At 40.8% G+C, this 27,996-nt stretch overlaps 1 protein-coding gene across 2 annotated transcripts; it reads left to right on the forward strand.

The window, feature by feature from the left end:
• Nucleotides 1-223: 223 nt before the first annotated feature.
• On the forward strand, nt 224-27,954 carry nup98 (nucleoporin 98 and 96 precursor). Of its 2 annotated transcripts, none has more exons than XM_041951567.1 (35): nt 224-362; nt 1,364-1,473; nt 1,949-2,044; nt 2,413-2,598; nt 2,822-2,961; nt 3,951-4,058; nt 5,034-5,217; nt 5,325-5,494; nt 5,992-6,129; nt 6,806-6,938; nt 7,104-7,196; nt 7,513-7,656; nt 8,206-8,339; nt 8,640-8,827; nt 8,959-9,075; nt 10,112-10,301; nt 11,127-11,226; nt 11,595-11,708; nt 11,832-11,970; nt 12,146-12,323; nt 12,840-13,001; nt 15,375-15,614; nt 15,712-15,844; nt 17,027-17,277; nt 17,591-17,775; nt 18,345-18,604; nt 19,084-19,359; nt 19,588-19,745; nt 19,980-20,120; nt 20,342-20,493; nt 21,750-21,971; nt 22,939-23,180; nt 23,448-23,602; nt 23,873-23,984; nt 25,492-27,954. In XM_041951567.1, the coding sequence occupies exons 2-35, from the start codon at nt 1,395-1,397 to the stop codon at nt 25,689-25,691; spliced, it is 5,520 nt and encodes a 1,839-aa protein (XP_041807501.1). In that variant the 5' UTR covers nt 224-362; nt 1,364-1,394; the 3' UTR covers nt 25,692-27,954. The 2 variants fall into 2 exon arrangements, with proteins under 2 accessions (XP_041807501.1, XP_041807502.1); XM_041951568.1 differs by having other exon boundaries at nt 7,516-7,656.
• The last annotated feature ends 42 nt before the right edge of the window (nt 27,955-27,996 follow it).

Genomic DNA, 27,996 nt, shown 5'->3' on the forward strand with positions numbered 1-27,996 from the left:
TATATAATCCAATGATGTTGTGATCTTTAATGGAATTCTAAATTCTTCCTCCGTTTCGTTTTGATTAGCAAAACTTCTCATAAACGTAGAACTTTTCTTCTCAAACTCAAAAAAAGAGAAACGTTTTCACCAGAAGGCTCCAGTGCAGTACAGGCAGCGTCGTCGTCATGACGTATGACGTATAGAGTGCGTAACGACGGTGGCTTGTCGACAGTTTTCCCTCCTCGTTGACAAAGCTATCTGGCTATGCTGATGTTTAGCTAAAGATAGTTTTATCATTTAAAATTTTGGACTCCGTCACTTTAACATTGTAGGAGGAAGGCCGATAAAGAAACCGAACATCCATAGCAACGTTGTTCAAGGTAAATGTTTGTAGTAACAAGTGTTTTTTGTCTGTCTTGCTTTTGTTTTGCTAACGTTTACGTAGCAACGCGAAGTAGTTAGCGGGAGAGCTAGCTGGCTAACATTAGCTTGGCGGACGGAACTTCTAACTAGTAATTGTCCGTAACACGGTAAATGTCTAATAGCAGTATGCGTTTATATTGATTTAAAAGCGTACAATCCCCATTAGTTAAAAATTGTTACTTGTCGAGAGCTTTGTTTGTGCGGGTATTTCACAGAGCTAACTGTATAGCTGACGCGGAAATTATGCTATGGGCATGCCAGTTTTAATGTTAGCTGTCTCTACGTGTGTTGATTTGCAGCTTATAGCTGGTCTTGTCTGGCTTTGACTAGCTAAGTGACGGGCTTGGTTTCCAAGTAGTTTAAAGTCACCCAATTAGTAGGGGCTGGCGTTATGTAGTATTTTGAAATAACGTTGCATGCCCATGGTATAGCCCGGCTAGCACGTGGAGCGAGAAGTCAGAGAACACCCGAGTGAGTGTCGGTTAGTGTTGTCATCCGCGAAGTGCTTTCACAGTTTAGGCCATGGTATCTTAGCTTCATTTTTAAACAGTGTTGTGTTAAACGTTCAACCTCATTAAGTAACCATAGCCGCACCTTCCACACCGTTTGTCTGACGTTGGCCTACAACTAAAGCAGATCCAACTAGATATGTTTTCCAGAGGAATAACTCTTCTGAGAAAATAAAGGTTGTCATTCTTAAATTCTTTCATTTTACCATGTTATATAGTGTCCAGTAGTGTTTTCTATCAGTAATACACGTGAAGAGAGATGTGTGGATGTGCATCTTTTGTGACAGGAAGATTTAATGAAGTTTGGCTAAATGTAAACCATTCTATCAGATTTTCTCGTTGATATTTTCCTACAGTACAGAATTCTTCTGAAGATTATAAACAGATGAGATGTTGTTTTCAAAATGCATCTATTTAATTTGTTGTTTGCATTATTTGTCTTCATACAGAAGACTTATGCGGTCCTGCTAGCAGGGCAAGATGTTCAACAAGTCATTTGGTACTCCCTTTGGTGGGGGGACAGGAGGTTTTGGCACCTCATCGACCTTTGGACAGCAAAGTAAGTTATTTTATATATTTAAACTTTAAACTCTGGGAATTACTGACTCTAATTCTGTTATGGATCTAAATGTACTAATTTTGTATCTTTGACCAAATGAATTATCTGAATGTGACATAATTTAAAATTTTCTACAAGGAAATTGTTGAGCATTGTAATTAGTCAGTACAAACATATTTTAAATGAGTCAGCATGAGAAAGGCAGCCATGCTCTCTTTAATAAGAAAATATTGTTGCTGATGTGACTTTCACATTATCCTGTGATGCAGTTTTAGGTTGTATCATTCGGCTCTCATAAAAGTCAGTTATCAGGTTGATAAGATGAACAGATTAAACTTCTTGGTTTTCTTGATCTAGTCTGTTAGAATGTTTCAAAATTCCAGGTTTTAAGTTCTGGTGAATGAAGTTCCAGAAGCTGATTTAGTCAGTCAGCCTGTCATGTCATTCTGTCCTCATTTGAATTCTGTTGCTGCAGATGCAGGTTTTGGGACAGCAGGAGGCTTTGGGACGTCTGCGTTCGGGACCACGACCAATGCTGGAGGACTGTTTGGCTCTACGCAGAATAAACCTGGTTTGTCAGATCTTGTCTCATTCACTCTTGTTTTCTGGGCATTAAAAAAATTCAGATCTTTGTATTGTTTGGCTGTTTAGTGTCTTAGTCCAATGCAGTAGTAGTAGCCTTTACGTCTGGGAATAGGTTTACCTGCTGAGATGACACCTGCCTGCAACCTGTCTCAATCCAGTCCTGCAGCAAGGTTTTAGATTTTTCGAATGTTTTTTTCTTTTTTTTTTAGAGATAAGTAGTTGCTTAAAAGATACAGCAGTTATATCATACACATCATACAATGTCTGTCGACATAGCATAGAAGGTGGCTTTTAAAGATGTATATGTAAATAATTCGCTCTAATCTGTTCCCGTTTCTTTACACCTTCCTACAGGTGGTCTGTTTGGGTCCAGCACATTCAGCCAGCCAGCAACTTCCTCCACCAGCACTGGATTTGGTTTTGGTGCAGCAAGCGGCACTTCAACTAGCCTGTTTGGCAACACCGGAACAGGCACCACCGGGGGACTCTTCTCCCAGCCGAACAATGCTTTCGGTGCCAACAAACCCACCTCTTTTGGAAGTGAGAGCCCTCCTTACTTACCTGTTATATTTCAGATTTAAGAAGTGTGAAATAACATTATAAAATGCAACACCTTAATGTCTGAAATGAGTCTATGTGTAAAAGATGTGAAAAAACTCCAGTCGTGTTTCTAAACTGCTCCGTCCATTTTTCACTTTGATTTGTTTATCTGATGACATGTCTGAATGGCCTGAAGAATTATTCCTCACATCATGTCTTCCAGGCTTTGGGACAAGCACCAGCAGTGGAGGGCTGTTTGGGTCGACCAACACCACCTCTAACCCTTTCGGTGGAACAACTTCCCTCTTTGGAGGATCTGGGTTCTCTGCTGCCCAGCAGCCAGGGACAACTGTAAAATTCAATGTGAGTAAAGTCAAAGTCAAGTCAAAGTCAGCTTTATTGTCAATTCTGCAGTATGTACAAGACAAACAGAGAATCAAAATTGCGTTATCTCAACCTCTGTGACAAGACATATATTAAAAAGAAATAAATAAGAACTGTACAATCTAAACAGTGACACATTAAGAGAATGTAGTAGTTCAGTTGCAGCTACATAATACAGATTTGTATATGTATGTTTTTTTTTGTGCATTAGCTAGCATTAAATAGACTATAGGTTATTGTTCGTTTTTTTTATTCAAATTTTTAGATCAAGGAAATGTTATGGCCTTCTATTCGGTCCCATAAACTCTAACCAAGATATATTATTCAACAGAACTGTGTGTAAAATTAAGGCAATGCAAGTTCATTTAGAAATAATTGTTCAATGTTATGCACTGTACTGATGTGTCCACCTGACTTTTATGTTCTTTTAATGAGGCATATCAGTTATCGAGATTTCACTTTTTAAGCGAGTCTGGGCATGTTGTGGTTACTAGTGCAAAGGTGAAATCAACTGAAACTAACAGTGTGCCCACAAACATCTGGCCATGTTTCGTCTAAACAATCATTTGTGGCCTCAGTTATTTTTCTTCAAGTTTGCTGCTTTTTCTTATTTGTCATTACATCTGAGTGGACGTGCATCGCTAAGACCAGGCATAATTAAGACAAGGCCTATGGTTGGTTGGTGAAACCATCGTAAAGTCCATTCTGAAGACTGGTCTTAAAAGAGACCTGCTGAGCAGTTAGGACCAGGCTTAGTAAAGGCCAATTTGTGCAACCCACCCCTTTGTGTACTCACTGGAAAATCACTGCACATATGAACAAAAAGAGCACTTGAACTGGTCAACCAGCAGTGGAAATTATGAACAAAATATGCATTTTGAGCTTAAAATTTACAAATTATGTCATGGACAAAAGCACTTGACCATGTTTGTACATTTTACACATTATTTTTTTCTGTCTGCCTTCAGCCTCCAACGGGAAATGACACAATGGTGAAAGCAGGTGTGACCACAAGTATCAACACTAAACACCAATGTATCACAGCCATGAAGGAGTACGAAAACAAATCCCTGGAGGTGAGTTTGAAGGCCAACACACAGACAGCTGCTGCTTTTAGAGATACAGCCATCACCATCAGTTCTGTCAGGGATTAGAGAGGGTTTTTGAAAATTTAAGCAATATCAACCACAAGCTCTAGTTATATACGGCATCATTGTTTTAGCATGTTGATCTACAATAGATGCTACGAGCCACGTTAGCCATGGAACAGGCTAATGCCAAATTCAACAGGCCAACTAGCAAAATAAACCGTAAAGACGCATTATGATGAAAAATGGCAGAACTTAATGGTTCTAAATTTGAAGTCGGTATTAATCCATCCCTGAGCTTCAGTTTTGAAGTAAATCCTGCTTTGTATTGGCCCAGAGCAGTCCAAAGTAAAATGATTAGCACGCATAGGTATGTGTCCATCAAGTTAAGCCACTGGGTTTTCACTTCCTTGAATGGTGGGAGTAGATGAAGACTTTTTTGCTGGTCCTTTAGCCAACAACAGAGAAATTGGCAGGCGTTGTTAGTAATGTTACTTTCCACATCTTGTTGTTACTGGAATCAGCATTATAGCAAGGAAAATAGTAGCTACAGGAAGTAACTCCAGCTCTATGAGTACGTGAGTAGCCCTCTACTTGCAAGTTGTCGCAACCACAGTAAAGCCCTTTATTTTTGATATGCTAAAACATTTGTCACACAATACAGTATTGTAAGTTCTGTGTTGTGGCACAATGTGGCTACAGTGACGAAACTAATATGATCCGGCCCCCTAGGTGACACTAATCTCTTGTCCCCACCTTGAACTGTGATGATTGTGTTGATCTTCTGTGCTGCAGGGTTGAAGGTGTATGAGATCAGTCAGTGCAATTTTGGTGATTGCCAGGTGAAAAGACATCTAGCTGTTGAAGCTGAATAAATATTGTTGAAAACTTAAGATTTTTTTGACCTGATTTTTCTTGCATTCTCCCTCAGTTTTTCCATTTCTCTCATGTGTCTTCCTGCAGGAGTTGAGGTTAGAGGACTATCAAGCGGGCAGGAAGGGCCCGACCAATCCAATGGCTGCAGGGACAGGTAGTTTGTTTGGATCGGCCACTGCCACATCCAGCGCCACCACCGGTCTGTTTGGTTCATCTGCACCCAATGCAAGCTTCTCCTTTGGCCAGAACAAGAGCACCTTTGGAGCAGCAGGTACATAGTGATGACAACAGAAGCTGGTGTCTTTATGTGTCACCCAAAAACAAGAAGTGTTGAGTAGAACTAGTGAAGCAACATGCTGTGTGTTGTCATCTCTCCAGCACCAGCCACCGGTGGTTTCGGTACTACCACAGGAAGTCTCTTTGGTCCGCAGCCCCCGCAACAAGCCGGCAGCCTCTTCAAGCCGTTTGGTCAGCCCACCACTACACAGAGCACTGGCTTCTCCTTTGGTAACACTAATACTATGGGACAGGCCAACACCAGCAGCATGGTGAGAGTCATTTTGTATCTCTACACAGCTATGCTCACGAGCATATTTGTGGCTTAAATGTCGACAAATCCTTGGAAAATCTACAGTAAATATATAATGAATTCAAAGCCTAAATGACTTTACGATACAGTACGATACTGTCCCCCCCCCCCCCCCCAACACCACCACCACCACCTGCCACAGATCATTTTTATTCATATGTATGAAAATGCTGAAGAAAAATTAGAGGGCTGACAAGTACAAAGTGTTTGATCCTCCACATGAGGTCTCTCCCAGGAACATCCAGTAAAAAAGCTCAGAGTATTATTTTACAATTGAACATGTTTCAGGCTGCACGCAGAGAAATAAATAATGCATTAATGAATTGGACTCAGCAGGAGTAGAGTAAAGATGAATATACGTCTTTAAATCAAACATCTGCAGCATATATTTGAAAAACACTCCTGTCTGAGTTTTGATGATGTGTTGTGCCACACCGATCTTCTTCTGTGATTCAGGGTTTGTTTGGAAACACGGCAGCGTCTCAACCAAGTGGGTTGTTCGGTGCTGCTCAGACGAGCACTGCCACTGGCTTTGGGACAGGAACCGGGCTGTTCAGCCAACCCAATGCTGGATTTGGAAATGTTGGCACTCAGGTAAAAACCAGGGATAATTAGAAATGAGACAAAATTAGAGTTCACAATCAGTCAGGTTATTAATAATAAGCAGTGATTACTTCAGTAAGTATCAAAATGGTAACCCCAGCGCACACAGAGCCTGTAAACTTGTTTAGCTTGGGTCATAATCCGCCAATAAATACAAACAGTCTAACTTTCTGTGCATGTCTGGAGGAAGCAGATTCCATCTCTCTGGTTTTTACTGAAAGTTGTTTTCAGCTTAGAGGCCGTGTGACAGAGAGAATTCACTTGCATACATGAAAATAGCTTGCCAGCAAATGTTCCACAATTTCTGAATTTCAATGTAATGAACAACTGGAACCTCCATTCACAATGCTGTTAAAATTAAATAAGCAGGTTTCACTGTCAGCCAAAATGACCTTGAAAATCATCATTTTGGAGTAGATGTTAAAATGGAGTAGATATATGAATATGTTATGATTTGTAGATATGAATACCGGTCACACACTTCTTCTTACACACTTCTTACACAACTTGTCATCTCAATCACCAGTATCAGCCCAAGAAACTCCACTTTTAAAACTGTGATAGTACAACGACCTGAGCATGTACTGTTGTTGCACCTGGGGTTATTGTCACTGTGTGTGAATGTCATTTTGATGTAACTGTGTGGTTTTTGTTTTGTCTTTTACAGCAAAGTTTATTCGGTAATAAGACAGCTGGGTTTGGCACCACCACCAGTGCCCCATCCTTTGGCACTGGCACTGGGCTCTTTGGCAACAAACCTGCTCTCACGCTGGGTACCGGAACCAACACTTCCACTTTTGGTAAGTCTGCTGTTGGTCAGAGTAGAGATGGTTGACACATTGGAAAGGGAAATACTTAAAATTCCTGTGGAATTTGGTTGAGCAGTTAAACAGTACTGATGCTTCAGGCTACTTTACCCTTTAATTTTATTATTGTGGAATATTTTTATACTTTGCTTGGTGCAGGTTTTGGCGCAAACCCTGCTGGAGGGAGTTTGTTTGGCAACAAGCCAGCCACTGGAGGGCTGGGCACAGGACTGGGAACCAGTTTCGGAACAGGTAGTGGCCGTTTGCCAGACAGATAATGATACCGGAGTTAAATGAGGATGAAAGAGGATTTAGGGTCATGATCATGATGATGAAATGCTTTCTGGATGTGTGTGTGTGTGTATATACATACATACATATATATATATATATATATATATATATATATATATATATATATATATATATATATATATATATATATATATATATATATATATATATATATATATATATATATATATATATATATATATATATATGTATGTGGTAACATAATGAGATACAGTGCGCTTCAGTATATTGATGCAAGGTTGTCTGTGTTCAGCAGTGGGCACAGGACACACATCTCTGTTTGGAAATAACCAGAACAAGCTGGGCACCGCACTGGGAACGATGGGAACTTTTGGAACAACTGGGTTCAACAGCGGAACCAACAACCTGGGCTTCGGAGCTCCGCAGCAACCCGTCGGTGAGCAACTGGAGACTGACAATCTGAACCAACCAGAAACTCTGAAAGGCCACAGAGGCTGCAATTGGATGAAATTCAGTTTCAGAAGTTCAGATTTTTCCAGAGTTTATTATGAATCTGGTTCCATGTTTGCATGTTTATCAGCATTCAAGTTGCAAATTTCTCTTTGGAGATAAATAAAGTATCTATCTCTGTATCTTCAGAGCACTGAGGAAGACTTTTCTCAAACTTTTCACCCAAAAACATGTTTTTACTCTGCAACAATGAAATGTCAGTGAAATAAAATTGAATTAGACATTTTTTGCTCCTCCCAGCTATCATACACACATCTGTGCGTCTATCTAATACAAAAGATTAAAATCATTTCAAATTTTTGTGTGAAAACTATTCTCCTATCCTCCTTCCTGGTTTAAATGTTTACATGAGCCACCCCATGCTCCATCAGCGGATGGGAATTTAAACTCCAGCAAAAAAACAAAGAAACAGCTTATGTTAAAATTGTTCAGGGCAGGTGGAGCAGTGTTAATTTATTTTCATTTTCTCTGGCAGCCCTCACAGATCCGAGTGCAGCGGCCGCCCAGCAGGCCATGCTTCAGCAACAGCTCAGTGTTCTGGCGTACTCACCGTACGGAGACTCTCCACTGTTCAGAAACCAGCTGTCAGACCCCAAGAAGAAAGAGGAGGTGACACAACTACAGTCTGTGTTTCACTGTGTTTGTGACACAGCTTCTCTTTGTATTTTGAATATTAAGCACAGATGAAAACACACTTTTTTCTTTTTTTTTTACTTGACGTTTATTTAATTAAGATGCTCTCTTAAAGTGACATCTGTGTTATGGTCAAAGAGTAGAGTAATTATAACAACCAACAACAATAGAAAAGAACATTTCTTTAAAACCTATATTGGAAAATTTCTTCCAAGGTATAAAATACATGTATTTCTAGCGACTAAGTATTCAATCACAACTTCTGTGTTTTGACAGCGTTTGAAACCAACCAATCCGACGGCCCAGAAGGCTCTGACCACTCCCACTCACTACAAGCTGACCCCTCGACCTGCGACCAGGGTCCGCCCCAAAGCCCTGTCGTCATCAGGGGCGTCCAAGTCGCAGCTCTTTGACGGCCTGGATGACGACGAGCCCTCACTCACTAACGGAGCCTTCATACCCAGGTACCAATCTGATCACCATGACAACAGTTTCTACAATAATTTATAATCAAAGAAAGTCCTACACAACTAATATATGATAACACCAAACCACCTTCTATGTTGTGGTAACTGAGTGTGTCTTTTGTTCACAGGAAGAGCATCAAGAAACTTGTGCTGAAGAACTTGAACAGCAGTCAGTACAGCAGTCCGATCAACAAGGAGACAGACGATCTCGCTTCACCATCAGAGTACCCACAAAACGGACACAGGTCTGAACGCACACACACATACAGATCTCTGCTCTCTGTTTTGCTGTCAGATGTCTGTTAAAAAGATATTACATGCAGCTGTTGCAGTAAAACAACTAAGAGTCTTGACGTAAAATGTTTCTGCTGACATGAAATTTACCTTATTGGTGTAGTTTAAGATCGGTGTCACTGGGGTTTTTGTCTAGAAATTAGCCTATGCCATTATTGCTTAGTCTCAGGTGGAGATAATAGTGATGATGATGATGATGAGTATGGCTTTCTAGCAGACATTGCCATCTTTGTTGTTATGTTATTATCCTCTCTTCATCCCCCAGTAATGTGTTGATCCCATATTGTAACTGTACAATGCTCTTTCTGAAGCAGCAATACAGTTGAAGACATAATGAGTCACCAAGTTTTCTAAATTTTCAATGAACTGAAACAGCGACTTATCTGGAGGGAAACAAGCTTCAGAACTTTGGTTTCATCCACATTTTCTAGTTCCTTATCAGACTAAAGTGATAAGGAACAAACTAAAGTGAAACTAACCTGATCAAATTGATCTCAAACACACTTTAAAACGTGGAAAAAGACATTAACTTGTGGACTTTAAGACAATAGTAGACGCATTAATGGCATCCCTTTGTCCCCAGTAAAGTAAAAAATGTGGTTTGAACAAATAGATTTTTCCCCCGGGGCACCTCTTGGATGAAAGGAATTTTTTTTTGTATGTATGAGTAAACTACAAACCTTACCTTACCAAACTTCTGACAGAGATCAAAGCAAACAGATACATTTACTCCAGTTCTGTACTGAAGTACACTGCTGGGGTACTTGAAAACAAAAAGTGAATGCAGTTGTTACTGATTATTTTCCTTATAAATATGGAAAATAAAAAACGAATAAATTGTACCATAATGGATTAATTCAGATCAGTATTTTTGCTAACTGTTGAATACGTTTGCTGATTAGCTATGTGGTCATTTGGATTCTGTGGACAATGTTTTCATTACGCAGTGCTCTTTTCTCTCTTCTCTCCCTGTTTTCCTGTCTGCAGTCATATTGAGGAGGAGGAGGAGCTGAGGGAGGTGCCGGGCCCCAGCAGCCGGGCAGACGATGACCCAGAGGTAACCCAGTTTTACGTCAACCCTATCGCCAAGCCGATCCCACAGGGCCGCGCCCAGACCAGCCTGCAGGACACCATTAGCGACCTCAACATGCACAAAACGGCCAGGAACGGACTGGAGGTCAGCAGTCACAGTTGTTGTATTTCCTCAAAACAGATCTGGACCTTCTGTCATGTGTTACGCAGTTGGTTCACAAAGCATGCAGCATTTGCAAGGAGGGGCATTGCAATCTATATTAGTATTGTGTCTGAAGTTGAGCTATTCAGATCTGATTCTGATGATTACGTGTAGATGCTGATGTCTGGTTTTCATGCACAGGAGATGGTTTGTGTTTAGTCAGAAGCATTAAAATTAACACACAGCAGGAAGTCCAGAAGGTCTGACTGTCTTTGTAGATTAAGAAGTAGGACTTCTTGACTACATGATTAATTCAAATAATTCAAACTTCAGTGTCACTCTCAGATTTCAGAGTGGCTGTTTAAATCACTAGCAGAGAAAGGTGTGTATTCGTAGTGTACAATACAATGCAACTTTATTGTTAGTTTACACTGAAATTCATTTTGCATCCTTTGGCAATTCCGTTTAAGAAATGTACACAGAGATTGAACATATAGTTGCAGATATGACACTTTTCATAGATGTACAAAACACATCAAGCAGTCCTGACAATTACACATATCTCAGATTTAGATCTCAGTGTGTATATATATATATATATATATATATATAACAAAGTGAACTGTCTTTAAACAGAGTGAACTGTCTTTGCAAATGAACCCTTCATACTGTTCCCAAGTCTCAGCATGCTATTATTGTGAGTTGAAAGGGACTTGACTTGAAAGGAGTCTGCCAGTAATACTTGCACATGTATGTATTGTCAGGTTATAACCTTAATGTAGCGGCTCTTCTGTGTATGAGTTCTGATTTTTACTTATTTTTCCTCAGCTGAGCAGTGAGGATGTGTCAGCGTCTCTGGGGGAGGAGTCTCTGCAAGAGGAGAGAGAGGAGGAACAGCAGGAGTCCCAACAGGCTCCTCACCCAGCAGGTCAGAAACAAGTGCTGGGTGTAATGATAGAAATTGTATTAATTCTATTAGTGTTTATGTTGATCTGCCCAGAGACTGCAGATGGAAATTAGCTAGTAGTTAAATCTCTTCTCCTTGTACGAGATTGATGTTTTTAGCTCATGTTCCCCCACACTCAAATACATGTAGCAAACCATACTAAACTCTTTATACCCGTCTGACTCGTTAATCCTTTGTTTTAAAATGAGTCACCCTGTGAAACTGGGTCTAATCTGGTCCAAATTCTTGACACACAGCTCTGGTAACCTCCAGTCAGAGTTTATCTTTACAAGGACCTTAATTGGCTTTGAGTGGCTGCAGAATAAAAGTGTCTAATACTCTGTTTTCAGGCATTGTTCTGAACCGTGTTGGTTATTACACCATCCCCTCCATGGAGGATCTGGCTGACATGGTGGATGATAATGGAGAGTGTGTCGTGGAAAACTTCTCTGTTGGCAGGAAAGGTAAAGCCTTCCACCAGATGTCAAAATTTACTCTTTGAAACTGACATGTTCGATCCAAACAGATCAGTTCGTTAAAGATGCAGATAAGATCAACTCCTGTCCTTTACCGATTAACCCATACAGGCTACGGCTCCGTCTTCTTCCCTGGTGAGGTGACTGTGACGGGCCTGAACCTCGATGAGATTGTCCACTTCAGGCGCAAAGAGGTCATTGTGTACCCAGATGACAAAAACAAGCCACCAGAGGGAGAGGGGCTTAACAGGTGAGTGACAGGAGACCAGGTGAAGCCAGCGACTCCAGAATCAGTCTGTCATGGGGAAATGTTTTGTAATGGTTGTCTGGTCATTGTTCTTTTTTGTAGGGGAAAATGGTTTGCTTCAAGCTGCTAAGTTATTTGTTGGCAATGTAGTTTGTGTCCTAACCTGTTCCTGTTGTAGGCGAGCGGAGGTGACTCTGGACGGTGTTTGGCCAAATGACAAGACAACCTGCACTCAGATCAGGAGCCCTGAGCGCCTGACTGAGATGAACTACGAAGGTCGGCTGGAGAAAGCCTCACGCAAACAGGGGGCCCGTTTCTTGGAGTACAGACCTGAGACCGGATCCTGGGTCTTTGAGGTCAGTTAGACAGATTTTTGGAAAAATTAACCTCAGCTGATTCACACCTGGTAATAACTCAGAGGTTTTTCTCTTGTCACTTAAAGTTCTATTTTTACTTTTGCTGACATGACTGATGAAGGTGAGAACACCGAAGGACCATGAGGTTTTAGTTATTAGAGCTCGACTGATCGGCTTACTGCAGATATATTGCATGAGTGTGTACGTTGTTTTATAAGTTAAGGCCATACCAGATGTCTTTTTTTTCCCTTCATGTTCGAAGGTTCTGTCGATTTTTTTGAACAAAGCTTTGAATGTCTAAAGCAAAAAGCAAAGCAAAGCATCCCATCTGTGAGCCAAACTGATGGAAAGTCAAACCTGGAAACAGGTGGATGCTGTGAAAATGATAACTTGAATGTGGACATTATTTAAATCAAGATGCCGTCTGTTCAGCAGCCAAGACACAGATCTAGTTTCAAACAAGTTATCACAGGCTCTGTGCTGCTCAGGTGTAACTGACCCTTCCTTCTCTCTTAGGTGGCCCATTTCTCCAAATATGGTCTGCAGGATTCTGACGAGGAGGAGGATGTCCTGCCCAAAACTGATCCCAAAAAGCTGAAGACTATGATGTCACTTCCTCCCACCAGGCTGCAGCAACAGCTTCCTCCCTCCCAGCAGCAGGTGGTGCCACAGGCTCAGGTAGAGCAGCCTGCCACCATCAACACTCATCATCATCATCATCATCATCATACTCACTGACACACCTGAGATGATTAAATGAGTGTTTCACTCAAACTTCTGCATGTATCCACCTGTTTGGTCATAGCAGGTCTTTTTTAGTTTTGAGTCAGTAATTATTCTGCAGTTGCAAAAACATGATGCATCCTAATGCACCTGCTCTGCTTTCCTCTCAAGTGATGGCAGTTACTGTCCTTTTTAACAGAATTCATTTGCTACAAATTTTTATACTTTTTGGAATGTTGTGAAATCTATTCGTGGTTAGAGGTTTTTTTATATGCATCAGCCTGAGAATGATCAATTTTGTGTCAAGGGACGCTTCAGTTTTTTAGGCTACGTTCAGACTACAAGCAGAAGTTGCCAAGATATGTTTTTTTTTTTTTTGTACTGATATGACTGAGATCTGTTTTTTCCATAAAGGTCTCTTAAATGTCTGATCAGTCAAAATGTCATCAACGAACAGAATTGTGAACGATGTGAGAGCTGTAAATGAGCTGACCGTGAATGAGCCGAGCTCAGATTGTCAGATTCATTCATGAAGGACGGTCGTGGCCGTACGTGACAGGATTTTACAGATGCATTAGCACAGGTGTTGTCTGGTTCCAACAGGTGTATGGGAGATTGTAGTTTTGATGTCTTTCCGTCAAATAAAATGACTTGAAAGTAAAACATTAGTGTTTAAACAGAGATAGTAGAAAGATGGAGGGGCACAGAAAACAGAAAAAAAAATTGTAGATTTATTTTCTGTCTTTTATTCTTGGTGTGTTGGTTGTTTATATTAGAAGTTATAACATGATATGAGTTTGTTATATAAAGAGCAAGTTTACATGAGTGCACAAATCCAAGTTTTAACAAACATCAAACATTGATAGTTACAAAGCTGGATTCTGTCTGCCTGCCTATTATTTTGAGCAAAGAGATGATAGTTTTGAGAAAACTTTTGTGAGGAGGAAAATCGGTCGAACTCTGGTCTGCATTGCTGCGGTTATAGTACAAAAATAAAGAGGCAGATCTGCCTAGTTATCGGTGAAAATGCAGGTCAATCATTTGTTCCATTAAATGTCAGAGAAGACTGATATATGTCCATCGCAATGACCCAGAGCTGAAGATGACCTCGTCAGATGTCTTGTTTTGAAAAACCCAAAGATAATCAGTTTACTGTGATATAACAGAGATAAAAGCAGCACATTGTAACATAGTGGTTGGAAGGAAACATTCATTTGTTGGACAATGGAGGAAAGTAAACTAAATTTGGGCTCAGTGTGTGGCAGAGAGAGAGAAGATTGAAGGTTTTCCAGTTTTTATTTCCACACCTCACCTTTTCTTGGAGCCATTTGTTCCAGCCAGCTCTGATTCTACTGCTGCTTTAACGTAAGAAGAGATTTTACCTGTTACTGTTAAAACAAACACACACACACACACAGCATAGAAAAAGTATTTTCATTTTTTAGTAAACTGATCAAAATTTTTATGTACAGGTTTTTGTTCTTCAGGAACTCATACAAATAATATCTGTCGGTATTATTTTATAAGTGCATTATAATGAGTTTCTTGTATTTCCGATGAACACCAACTTAAAGTTTGTATCATGTTACACATCAAGCTAAACATTTGAAACTGCTTCAAGATGTGTCATAAATTGTACTAAGTTTAACATTATGCAATTAATGAAAGAAAAACTAATAAAGTTAATAAAGATAAGACAATTTAATTTTTGGTCTGTAGAGTCTGTGTGAAGAACAGCTTCTGTTTGTGTTAATAGATAATATTAAAAGCTGTGATGGTTGGAGGATTTCAGTGATTAAATTAAACTTGTTACATTTCTTGTATCTCTGCAGTCAAGTCATGTTGAGTTGTTTTCTATTGTTTACATTTTTCACTACAGCTTCCAATGTGAGCTTTAGTGATGACATCATAGTGATGCTGTTTTCAGTGTCTTGCTGGCCAGCAGTTTTCCTTTTTGATTTTTGATCTGGATCAGGATCTGCATTAAAATGCACAACAAGAGATCAGTGGATGGGTTATCCACTGTCCTCCATCAACAATCAGGCAGCCTCAGCTCAAACAATAAATTTCAATAGCCCTAAAAACAGACAAAGTAACTGTGAGCCAGATGCACGTCAGGCAGAAATTAATTTTATGTGTTTATTGTGTTAAATTCTAAAGTTGTTCCATAAACAAATACGAGCCAGAAAGAGTTTAGAAAAAGAGAATGTAAAGAAATGATGTCATTGATCTTCAGCCTAATTGGGTCTATGTTGGCCTGTCTGACATGACTCAAAATTAAGCCCATTTGTCATCTCTCACTCTTATGCTTTGTGTGTTTGCTTTTAGTCCACTGTTGTCATGGATCTTCCGGGGGGTGTGGCGGAGCTTGACAGTGACATGGCTGACATCACCCAGAGTTTCCCAACAGAGAGCATGCTGGGAGGAGAGGAGGATGGTGACCTGATGACAGGAGAGATGGACACATTGGGCGGGAAGCTCGGAGGTTTGATCACTGCAGAGCATGATGGTGTCTCTGCATCCAGCCACATAGCGTCCTCGCTGGGGATCAACCCACACACCCTCCAGGTAGAGCTGTAGTCCTTGTGCCCAGACAGGACATGTATCGCTTCATCACACTGCTGCCAGAGTAAAACAGTCGAATCTTCTCCTGTTTTGTCGGCAGATCATGAAGGCGTCTCTGTTTGCTGAGGATGAGGAGGAGAGCGACTTGTTCCAGGATCACAGAGCGATGAAGGTCTCCACTGACATCTCTTCCCCTCGCCTCGTCCTGCCAGGAGCGCAGAGCCGACCCTCTGGTAGGAAGCAAAAACCTCTGTTTTTTTTATTTGGTTATTTTGCGGCACCTTTATTTATTCAGTGGAGTTTCACTGAGACAAACTCTGTTTAGGGGCAGTTTGTCTTAAAGTGCCTTGCTTCAGAGCACGTCCATGGTGGTACAAAGCCTGTGACAATCACTACTTTCACTTTCCACAGCCAGATTAATCCTGAGGTCCAGGGATTGTACCTGTGACCCTCCAGTCACAAGGCCCTTTTCATGCACTGATGCTTTAATCATCATAGTTAGCTTATTTTTAATACTTTGATTGAACTCTGTATTGACTACTGTAACTAATGTTTATTTTCATTACTCATCAATCTGACTGCTACTGAGTACCAATATTAACAGTTTCCCAACCAATGCACTAAATCAACACTATCCAAAACAGACAGCTTTTCTATTCAAATTGACAACTCCTCTATCTCCCCCTCCCCACAGGTTTAGAGTCTGGGTGTCATCCTTGACAGCACTCTGTCTTTCAAATCGCACATCAATAATGTTATCCGGTCTACTTACTTCCACCTACGCAACAGTAATCGTCTTGAGTGTCCTGAAAGGCGCTTTTAACAAATAAAATGTATTATTATTATTATTATTATTATTATTAACCAACAATCAGAAAACCTAAAGAGAGAATGTTTGTTTTTGTTTCCCAGTGGCTTAAGATAAGTATCAGAAATACTTACAGTGACTTATAGACTCAGCTCTAATTCATTCCTTGAGTTTGTTATATTTGTGCACATGAGAGTTATGTCACCTGAACTGTTGTGGCAAAAAAAAAAAAAAAAACTTGAACACTAGAATTTAAACACATTTTTTACAAAGCAAAGTAACATCTGAAGTGACTAAGATGAGCATTTCTGTCACTCCCTACTGAATTTATACCCGTTGACTTAATCTGTATTTTCTCTGTATTAACTGTATGTATGTGTTGTATGTGTTTTTTCTCAGTCAGGCTTTGATAAATGACTTGGACAATGAAGTCATGATCAGAGCTTTTGCTGCATCATTCAACTAATCAATTGAATTGTTTTAGCATTACTTTGTTTTATGTGAGAAAGTTACTTTGTTGTTGGAAAGGCAGGTATATGACACAGTGTCAGTGTATGTAGACATGAGAATTTACATAAAACAAATCTCTCTCTTTCTCTCTCTGCAGTGGGTCTCCTTCAGGCGTGCTTTACTTCTGGCCCCCTCTCCCAGCTGTCACAGTCTCCCCGCCCTTTTCTTTCTCCTCTGTCTCGGGCGTCTCCTGGAGTCGCCGAATCCCCCCGGCCATTACACTGGGCGGGGCAGGGCCCCTCATCATTCCCTCTGGCCTCTCGAACTCCAGAGCCTTCGGTCAGGACGGTTGGCGTCCGGCGGCTGGGCGGTCCCATCCCCCTCAAAGAGTCAGTCTCTCAGGGGAAGGTTGGTATTCTGTTTGTTTCATGTACAACTCCATTTTCAAAACAGTTGGGATGCTGTGTAAACATACATGTAACAGAATGAAATAGTTTGCTAATCTTTTTTGACATATACTCCATTGGAAACAATACAAAGACAATATATTTAAAGCTTTTCCTCATCAACTGGTAGCCTCTGCCACCAGTGTGTGGATGTGTGTCAGAATTGGTGAATGCTAGCTCGTTTCTTGTTTCATTCATTCATCTTCTTTAGAACCAACACAAAAATAAATGTTTCTCCACAGTAATGATTCATGTTGTGTGTTGTTCTTTTGTAGAGGAGTCTGTTGATGGATGCAGGGCTGTTTGTGGGCCGTTCCTTTCGGGTTGGTTGGGGTCCAGGCTGGACCCTGGTGCACTGCGGCCACCGGCTGAGCTCACCGCCAGGCAAACAGCTCGATCACCAAGAGCTGATGGCCAAAACTGACTTCAGCTTCCTGCCAAAACCTGCCAGGAACAAACCGTAAGACACATGCACACACCAACAGAAAGCGTGAACATAGATTGGATGGTTCATTACAAAGAAGTGGTTATGCTGTGATTATTCGCTACTGCAACATGACATTTTTTATCAGCGAAGAAAACATTTTCATTATTTTTGTTTTTGTTGGACCCTCTCCATCTTATTTCATAACAGTTTATCCCTCATAAACTGAAATCTATAACATGTTCTGATCACACGATATAACCACAGATCAGACGTCCATGAGATGTAGAGTCACACATTAAGGCTGCTTAAAATCTCACTTAAACAATCCTTTTAAAAACAGAATACTACAGTTCTTTTGAGCAACTGCTGTGGACAATGTGAAGCATGAAAAATGTTCTTTACGCACAAAACATAAGTAAGATCTGCAAAGTGTATTACGGCACAAATAATCCCAAATAAAGTGACAATGGAATCATGCATTTACATGTGAACATTTTAAATCAAAAAGCAAATCACACCAAAAGAAACAGGATGTATATCAACATGGCTCTCATGTAGCTTTCTTTTATACTGGTTTTAAGCTGAGCTATCTCCTCCTGCAGTCTGATAGAAAGCCCCTATAAGGTAGTGCTGGAGCAGCTGGTTGGTCTGGAGCCTCCAGCAGTGAAGACCTTTGAGGAAGATGAAGAGGAGAGCCAGGCGGTGCTGCAGCGCCCACTGGAGATCTGTCTGAAGAACAGCACTGTCGACACCATAGAGGCGTCTGCCTGTCCTCTGGTCCGACCTCAGCCCGGCGTGGCGGCTCTGCATGAATATGCCGAGTGGATCACCGATCTGAACGACAAGCAGAGAGATGCAGACTGTAAGAAAAAAAAATATCTGCAAGTTAAAAACTAGTTTAAGTATCTATGCAGGGTTCAAATGGCTTATTTCCATGGTGGTCCTCCAGGATAGCACTTAACACACAATGAGATTAAAGCAAAGCAGGAAACAAGATGGCAAACCAAGACAATACAGTCAACATATAAATAGAAACAGCAGGCGGTGAGGCAGCTGTGTCAACGTGCTCATGGTTTCTTGGTCAGACAAAGTTGAAAATGAATTTAGAAATGGTATGTGGCACTTTGTAACTATTTCTTTATGACCATTTTAAACTTGCTCTATGAAACACAGTTTCAAATTTGTGCCTGTAATGCTTAAAATCCAAATTTGTGAAGTTTCTCAAGCTGCCTCCTGTAAAGTAGTTACGATTGTCTCTTAGTAGTGAGAAAGTACTTTGTTACCATCTTTTAACAGTTTTGTAAGTGAGCAGCATCTTAACTTCTTCAACCTGTCCTCCAGCCCTCCTCGGTTACTGGTCTGAGGTCTGGACCTTGTGTGAGGCCTTGTGGGGCCGGTTGGGCCCCGCAGATCAGGAGCCAGACATTGAGACTCCCAGCGAGTACGAGCAGCAGCTGGAGAGGAGGCGGACCTTCTCAGCCTGGCTGTCCCGTGGAGCCACCTGTAGGGTGGAGGAGGAGGTGGCGCTGGCAGGGAAGGGTCGCCACACAGAGGCCATCTTCAGCTACCTGACGGGAAACCGCATCAGTGAAGCGTGTCGACTGGCACAGAAGGAAGGTGAGATTTAACATAAGCAACACTTTAGACAGACACACGATAGTGAGGATTTGGTTTATTGTGCAGAGAAGCCAAACAGATTTCACTTCTTCAAAGCTCTCATCTCGGTAGCCGAACCACAAATTAAATCAGTGTCACCGTGAATGTGACAAAATGTGAAAAATGTTGCATTAAATATCTTCATACTAAAACCACCAGCTCTACTAACATGCAGCTGTTTGTCCCCAGGAGACCACCGTCTGTCCCTGCTGCTGTCTCAGGCCATGGGCTCCCAGTACTGCCGTGACCTGCTGGCCCTTCAGCTCGCCGACTGGAACCGCATGCAGACCGACTGCTATCTGGCTGAGGAACGACTGCGCATCTTCACACTGCTTGCTGGGAAACCTGTACGACACGTTTGACTAATTTCCTTTGTTTCCTGTGTAAATTCATTTAGTGGCTCAGAGATGTACTGGAAAAACTACAGCTGATGAGTGTTTTTCTGTTTTCCTCCGTGCTCCTGATCTTAATACCTCATCACTGGACTTTTGAAGCCTTAACTTATGTTTGTTGTCCAGTGAACAGCATTTTGAGTCTGTGGTTTGACACTGATGTGTGATGTTTCCTATCCATCACTTCAGGTGTGGCAGTTGTCCGACTCTGTGGTGAACGTGTGCTCCGAGTTGGACTGGAAGCGCTGCTTGGCCGTCCACCTCTGGTTCATGTTACCTCCAACAGCCTCGGTGGCTGATGCCCTCGCTAAATATGAAGCCGCCTTCCAGGTGAGCTGCTGCCACTGATTCTGCAGTCACATGATATTTATACTGAAAGTTGTTTCTTTAATTAAGCTAATTTTTTCAGTGTTTTTAGCTGTCTTCTTTTACTTTTACATACCCTCAGAAGGCAGGTGGTGTCATCACATGACACGACACAGAAAGAACCGAATGACTTTCCTGCCTCCTGCAGCCCACTGATCATCGTTGTGGTTGTTTCTGTCCTGCAGGGCTCATGTGAGGGGGTAAAGTATGCCTGTGCCCCCCTGCCTCCATACCTAGAGGCCGAGCAGCCAGACATGGAGGATGAGGAGGAGGAAGAGGAGTCTAAAAGGCCGCTGCACGACCTCTGCTTCCACCTGCTCAAACTTTATAGCGACAGGTAAACCAGCCACATCACTCACCTGTCTGCAGCAGCAACAAGAGCCTTGTTCATATGTAGTGTGTTGGTCCTATTTGTTAATAAAAATGAGGGTAAAATACACATTATAACCTTGAACTTTAGCAGATGGACTTCATGTATATCACAAAAACGTTCTGATTTCAGCTGTACTTAGACCTACGATGCATTGACAATGCAAGAGAGCACTAAGCACCAAGATAATGAAAAGAAAAAAAACCTATACACACATATGTATATATATGTATATATACATATATACACACACACATACACAAATGTGTGTGTTACTGAACTGGATAAAAATTCAGAATGATGGTTGCTGCTCAAACTGCAGGCAGCAGACCAAGACGTCCGACTTGGCAGAAAGCTGTCATATCGTTGATCGATCAGGTGATTAATCAGACGTCATGTCCTCAAACTGAACATTTGAGGGAAATGCAGCACAATTCTAAAATTGCTCAGTCTACGGCCAGTTCAAGATTTTAATAGCTGCACAGGTTTTGTCCTCCGCCCATTCAGCAAATAGGGGAAAGTTATAAATACTATAGCATAAATAAAAATTTATGCTATAGTATATCAATAGTATAAAGAAATTTAGTATTTCACTTTTACAAAGAAGTTGTGTGTTTCTTTGCAGCAGAGGCCAAGAATATGCACTTTTAGTCCCTAGTATGTGTCAAATTCAACCAGATATATTGCATCCTTTTTGAGGTTAAACTACTTATCAGTAACAATTCTGATAATTAAATGTTGAAATCAAAAGCTTTTTAAAAAAAAAAAAAAAAAGCTGCGTTTCTTACTTCTGAAATGTGAGAATTTCTCATTTTTCTTTTGTATGTCACAGAAAATGAATCTTTTTGAGTTTTGAACTGTTGGTCCAACAAAACAAGACATTTGAAGATGTTGTGTTTGGCTTGAGTAACATTGTTCATTATTTTCAGACATTTTGTAGCTCAATCTGAGAGTCAAGAAAATTCTCAGCACATTAATCGGTAATAAAAAGAATTGTTAGTTGCAGCTTCTACATTTTCTATAATGCTAATGCAGCTTAATCTCTGTCTGATCCACACCTCCAGTTTGTAATGCAGGCCAGATGACCCTAATGACATTAATGTGATGTCATCAGGGCTGTTTTCTCCTCCAGAAGACAATTTACGTCTGTTTTCGTAGGCTGAGCACAGTTGAGTTAACAGCTTTTTAATGCTTCAGTTGTGTCTTTGTGTGTCCTCCTGCAGACACTACAGCCTACAGCAGCTGTTGGACCCTCTGACCATCACCTGGGAACGTCTGGATTACCGTCTGAGCTGGCACCTGTGGGGCGTCCTGCAGGCTCTGCACTACAGCCACCTGAGCGCCTCGCGGCAGGGACTCCTCCACGCCAGCTATGCCGCACAGCTGGAGAGTGCCGGCCTCTGGCACATGGCCATCTTCATCCTGCTACACATCCCCGACCACACGTACGTTCATCTTATTTTCTTTATCTACAAAGAGTCAACGTCAAACCGGATTGACCAGAGTTCTGTATGTGTGAGCTGTGTTTTCTTCTACCTGTCCAGTTAATGTTACAGGAACTTTTAATTAAATGTGTAAAAGTTAAACACAATCAGCTGCATCGTGTTTACATCAGAAATCCTTCATGAGTTTGTTAACTGATATGACATGATAAGTTGTTACTGTTTTGTGTCAAAGAAAAACAAGACAATATATTGGAGGTAGTTGGTGATGAATGAATGATAAATGAATGAAAAGAATAGCTTATAATGAAAACAATTATTTGTTGCAGCCATATATATCATCCTAAATTTGAGAAATATTTGCACCTGTTTGTCAGATCTACTTGATCCATTTAGTAATATAAGATAAAGTTGTAATTCATCGTCCCAAGTGGTGACATACATGTTACAATATATTGGCTGTCAGATATTTACCCATACTGCAAGTGTTGTGGTAACTCTCCTTTAACATCTCTAAATGTGTTATGTTGCAGATCAATTAACAGGATTGCTGGATTTTTTTTATGATATGTTTTAACATGATGAAGTAGTTGTTGGTATTGTTCTGGTATTTAATTTACTAAATCAGGTAAAAAAACATACCTTGTCTCTAGTTAATTTATATTGCTTCTTGCATATTCAGTTACAGAAGATTTTATCCATATTTCCAGCTAACATTTGATAAATTGTAATTTGGATTAAGTTCTGTCTACTGATTCATGAAGCCTTTTTATTGCCACAGTGTTGAGAAGTGCAGTGATAAAGGTCCAGCAGCAGTTGGCAGCAGTGACATTTACCTTTGCGTCCTTCTCTCTCCAATCTGTCTTTTGTTACTTTTTCCATCATCGTCTTTAACTTTTGTCTTCTGCACTCTTCTCTCAAGAGAAAAACTGTGAGGTTAACTGTGATATTTTTTGGTCTGTTTCTTCAGCCAGCGGGAGCGAGCGGTGAGGGAGATGCTGACCCTCCACTGCCCCCCGCAGGAGACAGATGAGTCCGTCCGGAGAGAGCGCTTCCTGACTGAGAGGCTGCTGATCCCAGAGAAGTGGATCCACGAGGCCAAGGCCATCCGAGCCCGCCGGGATGCTGACAGACACCAGGAGGCCCTGCACCTGTACCGTGCCGGATACTGGAGCCAGTGTCACCGGCTGCTGATCCAACACCTGGCCTCAGGTTGGGACATTCTGAGGGACTCTGTGTATCATGTTCTTGATGATTTTCACAGGAAAATGTGCAACAGATCTGTTGAAACTTGTTTTCACAGTCTTTAATGTCCTCATGGATCACAGTGTCATGTTTCATACCAGAAGAAACACTTAGATGTATTTTACAATGATCAAAGCTCTCTTGTGATGAGGACGCCATGAATTTCATACTTTTTAAAGTTTCTAACTTTTTTTAACTTGTTTTTTTTTTTTTGTCCCTCCCGTCCTCCTGTAGACTGTATCATCAACGACAACCATGACTACTTGCTGGAGTTCCTGGAGGGGCTGGCGGTCCCTGAACATAGCGCCACCATCCAGGACTGGGACACTGCAGGGAGGGTTTACCTGGACTACATCAGAGTCATAAAGACTCTGCAAGATATCCAGCAGGTACTGACACACTATGTTTCTAAATGCTTCAAAACTTCAAATATTTTACCTCATTCAAAAATGTTTTTGTCATAGTGTCACATATACAGTATGTACAGGGGTCCTCAACTACATTTGTCCAAGGGCCTGCATTTTTCTAAGCAGACACTGTAGGGGCCAAACTTAGATATATATATATGTGTGTGTGTATATATATAATAAACTACATAATCCTCTTCAGTATCCCAGGAAACAACCAAAAAAGTTCAATGTTTGTGTCCTTGCTGACAGATGGAAAACGCTGGTTACGAGCTGGAGCGTCTCTACACCGACGTGACATCTCTCTGCAGCAGGATCGAACTTCTGCCCTGCAGCACTGCCAGAGACCGCCTCGCCCAATCAGGTAAGAGCATGACTGCTCAATAGAAAAACAACTGCAGCTGTGTTCACTGACACATCTGTCCCCTGATTGGCGTACATCCGATTTAAGATTAAAGGTAGACAGAGAGTGAAAAATCAGTATGTTGTGAGATTTTGTCAGTTTTAAACTCATGACTTTATCGGACAGGCTTTCTACATGAACAGAAAAGATTTAGGTGATCTGACGCTGCAATCAGTTGCACTGTGTCAAAAATCACACCCCTTCTCCTTGGAGTCATAACTCACATCTGAACATACAGACATGGAACACAGGTCTGATGTCAATTCAGAATAAATATCCATAAATCCAACTACAAATCATAGAAAAAAGACTGTTCAGATCACAGATTTAACCTTAATGTTACATACAGGCCACCATCCAAACATTAACATGAAATGTTTTCAGACAAAGACTTTATTTATTTGATCTGCCATCACATGCAGCAGGGTGTGACCTGTTCCGACTTTTGTGCTGCTTTTGGATGTTCCAACGAACGAAATACCAAAACAAGCAAGAGGGAATAACTTTTCACAGGTGCAAAGTTGTTAAACAATATTTTACGGTTACAAACATGTTGAATTTAATCTATCACAATAAGTTACTGTATTTTATTTTAACATGACTGTCCTGATGCCAACTTAAGCTAGCCGAGCCTGTCAGATAAAGGAAAAAAAGGTGACATTTTTTATTAAAATTATGTATCAATAAGATGGTGAAAATGATATTATCAATCATCATCAATCTTGACTTCATTCAGTAGAAAAGTAATCCAGTGATGTTTGGATTCTGTACATCTGTGGGTCCCTGCAAACAGGATGATGATGATGATGATGTGCACACTTTTAACTGAGCCAGTATGATTATATGTAAACAAATATAGACTAAAAACAACACAGGGCTCAAGTATCATACAGATCACTCACTTAATCCATGACAGAATTAAACTTCCTGTTTACATTACCCAAAGCAATCAGATTATGGAAACTTGTTCCAAAATGAGCATGAATATCCCCCTCATAGATACTATCTATATACACAATACTGTATATTTTTTTAACAGTACAGCCAAAGCAACTGGTAGACCCTCTAAAAATAGGTCCCACAACATGAGAGGTGAGGCTGCAGGTGTGAGAAGTGTTAGAACATCAGTTTATCTCTGAGAAAGAAATATTATGTTGGGTGAGCAGTTGCACTCACAGGGGGTACTGTAGGTCTTGAAGTGGTTTTTGAAGACAGGGTCAGTCCACTGAGTTGAGTAACTTGAGGGGGCACACAGGAGTGTTTGGATCGAGACTTCCTGCCTCACAGTGATGGCAGGACTAGTCGTCGTTTGTTTGCTGATCCTAGTGAATGAGAAGGCTCATAAACCTGAACAGTTGGTGAGTGCAGTCAGCTGTCGTTTGGTGAGGATGAAAACCTGCAGACATTTCCATGACACGAAACCTCCGCTCCGACCTAACTGAGCCCGGCCCCTCCTCCCTCCTTTCAGAAATGGCCAAGCGTGTGGCCAACATCCTACGCGTGGTGCTGAGCCTGCAGCAGGGCGACGCTGCGGCCGACTCCCTCAGCATCCCGCTCACCCAGCTTGCGCCGCACATCACCCGCCTGCCGATGCCAGAGGACTACACATTGGAGGAACTGCGAGGCCTCACGCAGTCGTACCTGCGACAGCTCATCGTCAGCCAATGAGAGCACAGAACATAGCGGGAGGGCAGACGTGTTGGGTCGTGTTTTTGTGTTGAGATTTCAGATGCTCAAACATCATTAAAATCTGATGCAGAAGCTTTTCTAAAAAGAAAAGGAGCAAAAACAAACTACGTCATCTCGAAGTAAAAAAAAAGAAGTTGATGTGGTTTTGTCTCGTTTGAGTCTTCAACACTTGTGTGCGTGTGTGAGAGTGTGTGTGCGCGTCGCTTCAGGGCAGCGTTTTAACAGAATCCAACAGTAAGTGACTTGAAATGACTCCTAATTTAAACCACCAGACCAGTGATCTTCTGCATGCTTTATTTACCAGAAATCTTCATCCCAAATGTTACAGATAAGCATTTCAAAACACGTTACTCTGTTTTCGACCAGTGGTTCCCAATCAGGGTCGGAACCTCCCAAAGGAGGAAGTCTATGGGGTCACAAGATGATTGACAGGACAATTGTGTTGTTTCACCAACTCATTCTTATTTCTGTTTTTTCAGACTTTACTCTTGTGAATTAATGAATTATTTGACCTCAAAATTATATACGTGAAACACGGAAAAAAAACACTCTTTGCTAGATCTGGTCCCAACTTGATTGACTCATGCAACCAGTGATGAGGGGTCGCACAGAGACACGTTTTCGTCTTAAGGGGTTGCACAGCCTGATTTTGGAAACCACTGTTTTGGACATTTGAATGCATTTTTTCTTCTGTTCCCAGATATTCAATAGTTTCTGCTGATTTCTGTTTAGTATGAAAATCACTCAGCAGGCTCTTGAAACTTGCTTCAGTTGTGTGATCAGTCTCTGATGTCATAAAGTCTTTGATCATTTATTTACTTCAGAAAAACTGCATCATGTAAAGTAACGCTGACAAACTCACTCCCCTCACTATCAACACTTCTGTTCAGGAAGTGAACTTGTGAGACCAAACAGGAAGACAATTAAAACAGGAAGTCTGTAGATCATCTGTAGTGCCCAGATTTCAGCTTTTCTGTATTTTATAACAGATTTGAAGGTCACTGTGATGGGTGAGTTTCAAGATTCGACTAATAAATGTTCATCCTGTGCAGAAATGAGTAGAAACCAATGAATACAAAGACAAAAGGAAAAAGACCAAACATATGAAGCTACAGAATTTGTAGTAGTAGCTAAAACTTGGGAGCACGCTGGTCTGATCCATCTTCAAAATGATAAGTTTGTCGCATTATTTGAGTTGAACCTGAAGAGGTTGCATTAAATTAGTTACAATAAGAGTCATTTCCAGGTTCTGTTACTGTTAATTATTTAGAAATGCTCCCTAAAAACAGGCTTATTTCCCTCATTAGCAGAGTTTCTTTCTTCATATGTTTAAATAGTGTCTTTGTATGTGCAGTGCACTGTGCATGTGAGCGTGTAAATGTGACCCTCAACTACTCTTGATCTCTGACCCCAAAGAAAACGCTGCGTTATTGGTTAGTTCTGACAAAATGTGTGTTGGGGGGGAATCTGATCGCTGACTACTCGTTATTTTTTCATTCAACGACTTGGTTTTAAATGAGTAAACAGCCGTTAGCATAGTGTGACAGTAGCATCTGTTCATCTGTCAATATGTGAATAAAAACGATTATCTTAACATTAAAGACGAGCGTGGAGTCGTACAAACGGGTTCAGTGTGCACAAAGTTGCTTTTTTTGGAGACGACTCAGAGGAAAGCTCAACATGCAAAGTGTAAAATGCCTAATGGTCTATTTTTGTAGATTTCTTGTTTTTCTGTTTGGTTTGAATGTAAATCAGAAGTGTATGTGTGTGCATGTAAAGCAGAGATAAACAAGTCGTCAGATTTTTCTAAAGTTAAGAGTTTCCTTCCAAAACGAGCCGCCAACCAGAGATTTCACTGCATGTAATTATATAAATATTGTATATTTTTGGAAAATTAAACAGGGAATATCAGGTCATTTTTATCCTCCACCTTTAATTATTAAAAAAATGGATGGAAAGAGTTTTGGAAAGAAACTCTTCACTTATCAATTGGTCATTTTTCTTTTTGTAGATTAATTATCAGCTTGCCAAGAATGTTTTTTTTTTAATTTCAGTAAAATCAGTTTTGTTGTTTCTCAACAAACAGGAAGCTCTATATGATGTCTGTCCTTTCTCCTGTTAAACAGAAACAGTGTATGTGTGTAGTTTACAGAATGGATGCTGCTTTGTGTTTGGGTGTGTGTTTGTGTGCATGTTTCCTGATGATTTTGTTGATAATATTTTTTAATAAACCCAAGTAGAAATAAAAAGTTGTTTTTTCATGTTATTTCTGGATCTCAGTATT

This window comes from Chelmon rostratus, chromosome 14 (assembly GCF_017976325.1).
Source record: "Chelmon rostratus isolate fCheRos1 chromosome 14, fCheRos1.pri, whole genome shotgun sequence".
Classification (NCBI taxonomy): Eukaryota; Metazoa; Chordata; class Actinopteri; order Chaetodontiformes; family Chaetodontidae; genus Chelmon; species Chelmon rostratus.

Excerpts from the sequence above, each read along its gene's own strand:
- nup98 (XM_041951567.1), top strand. The coding sequence starts at position 1,395 with ATGTTCAACAAGTCATTTGGTACTCCCTTTGGTGGGGGGACAGGAGGT. Across the intron at positions 10,302-11,126 it reads CGGCCAGGAACGGACTGGAG|CTGAGCAGTGAGGATGTGTC; the intron begins GTCAGCAGTCAC and ends ATTTTTCCTCAG. Across the intron at positions 23,603-23,872 it reads CTCTGCAAGATATCCAGCAG|ATGGAAAACGCTGGTTACGA; the intron begins GTACTGACACAC and ends CCTTGCTGACAG.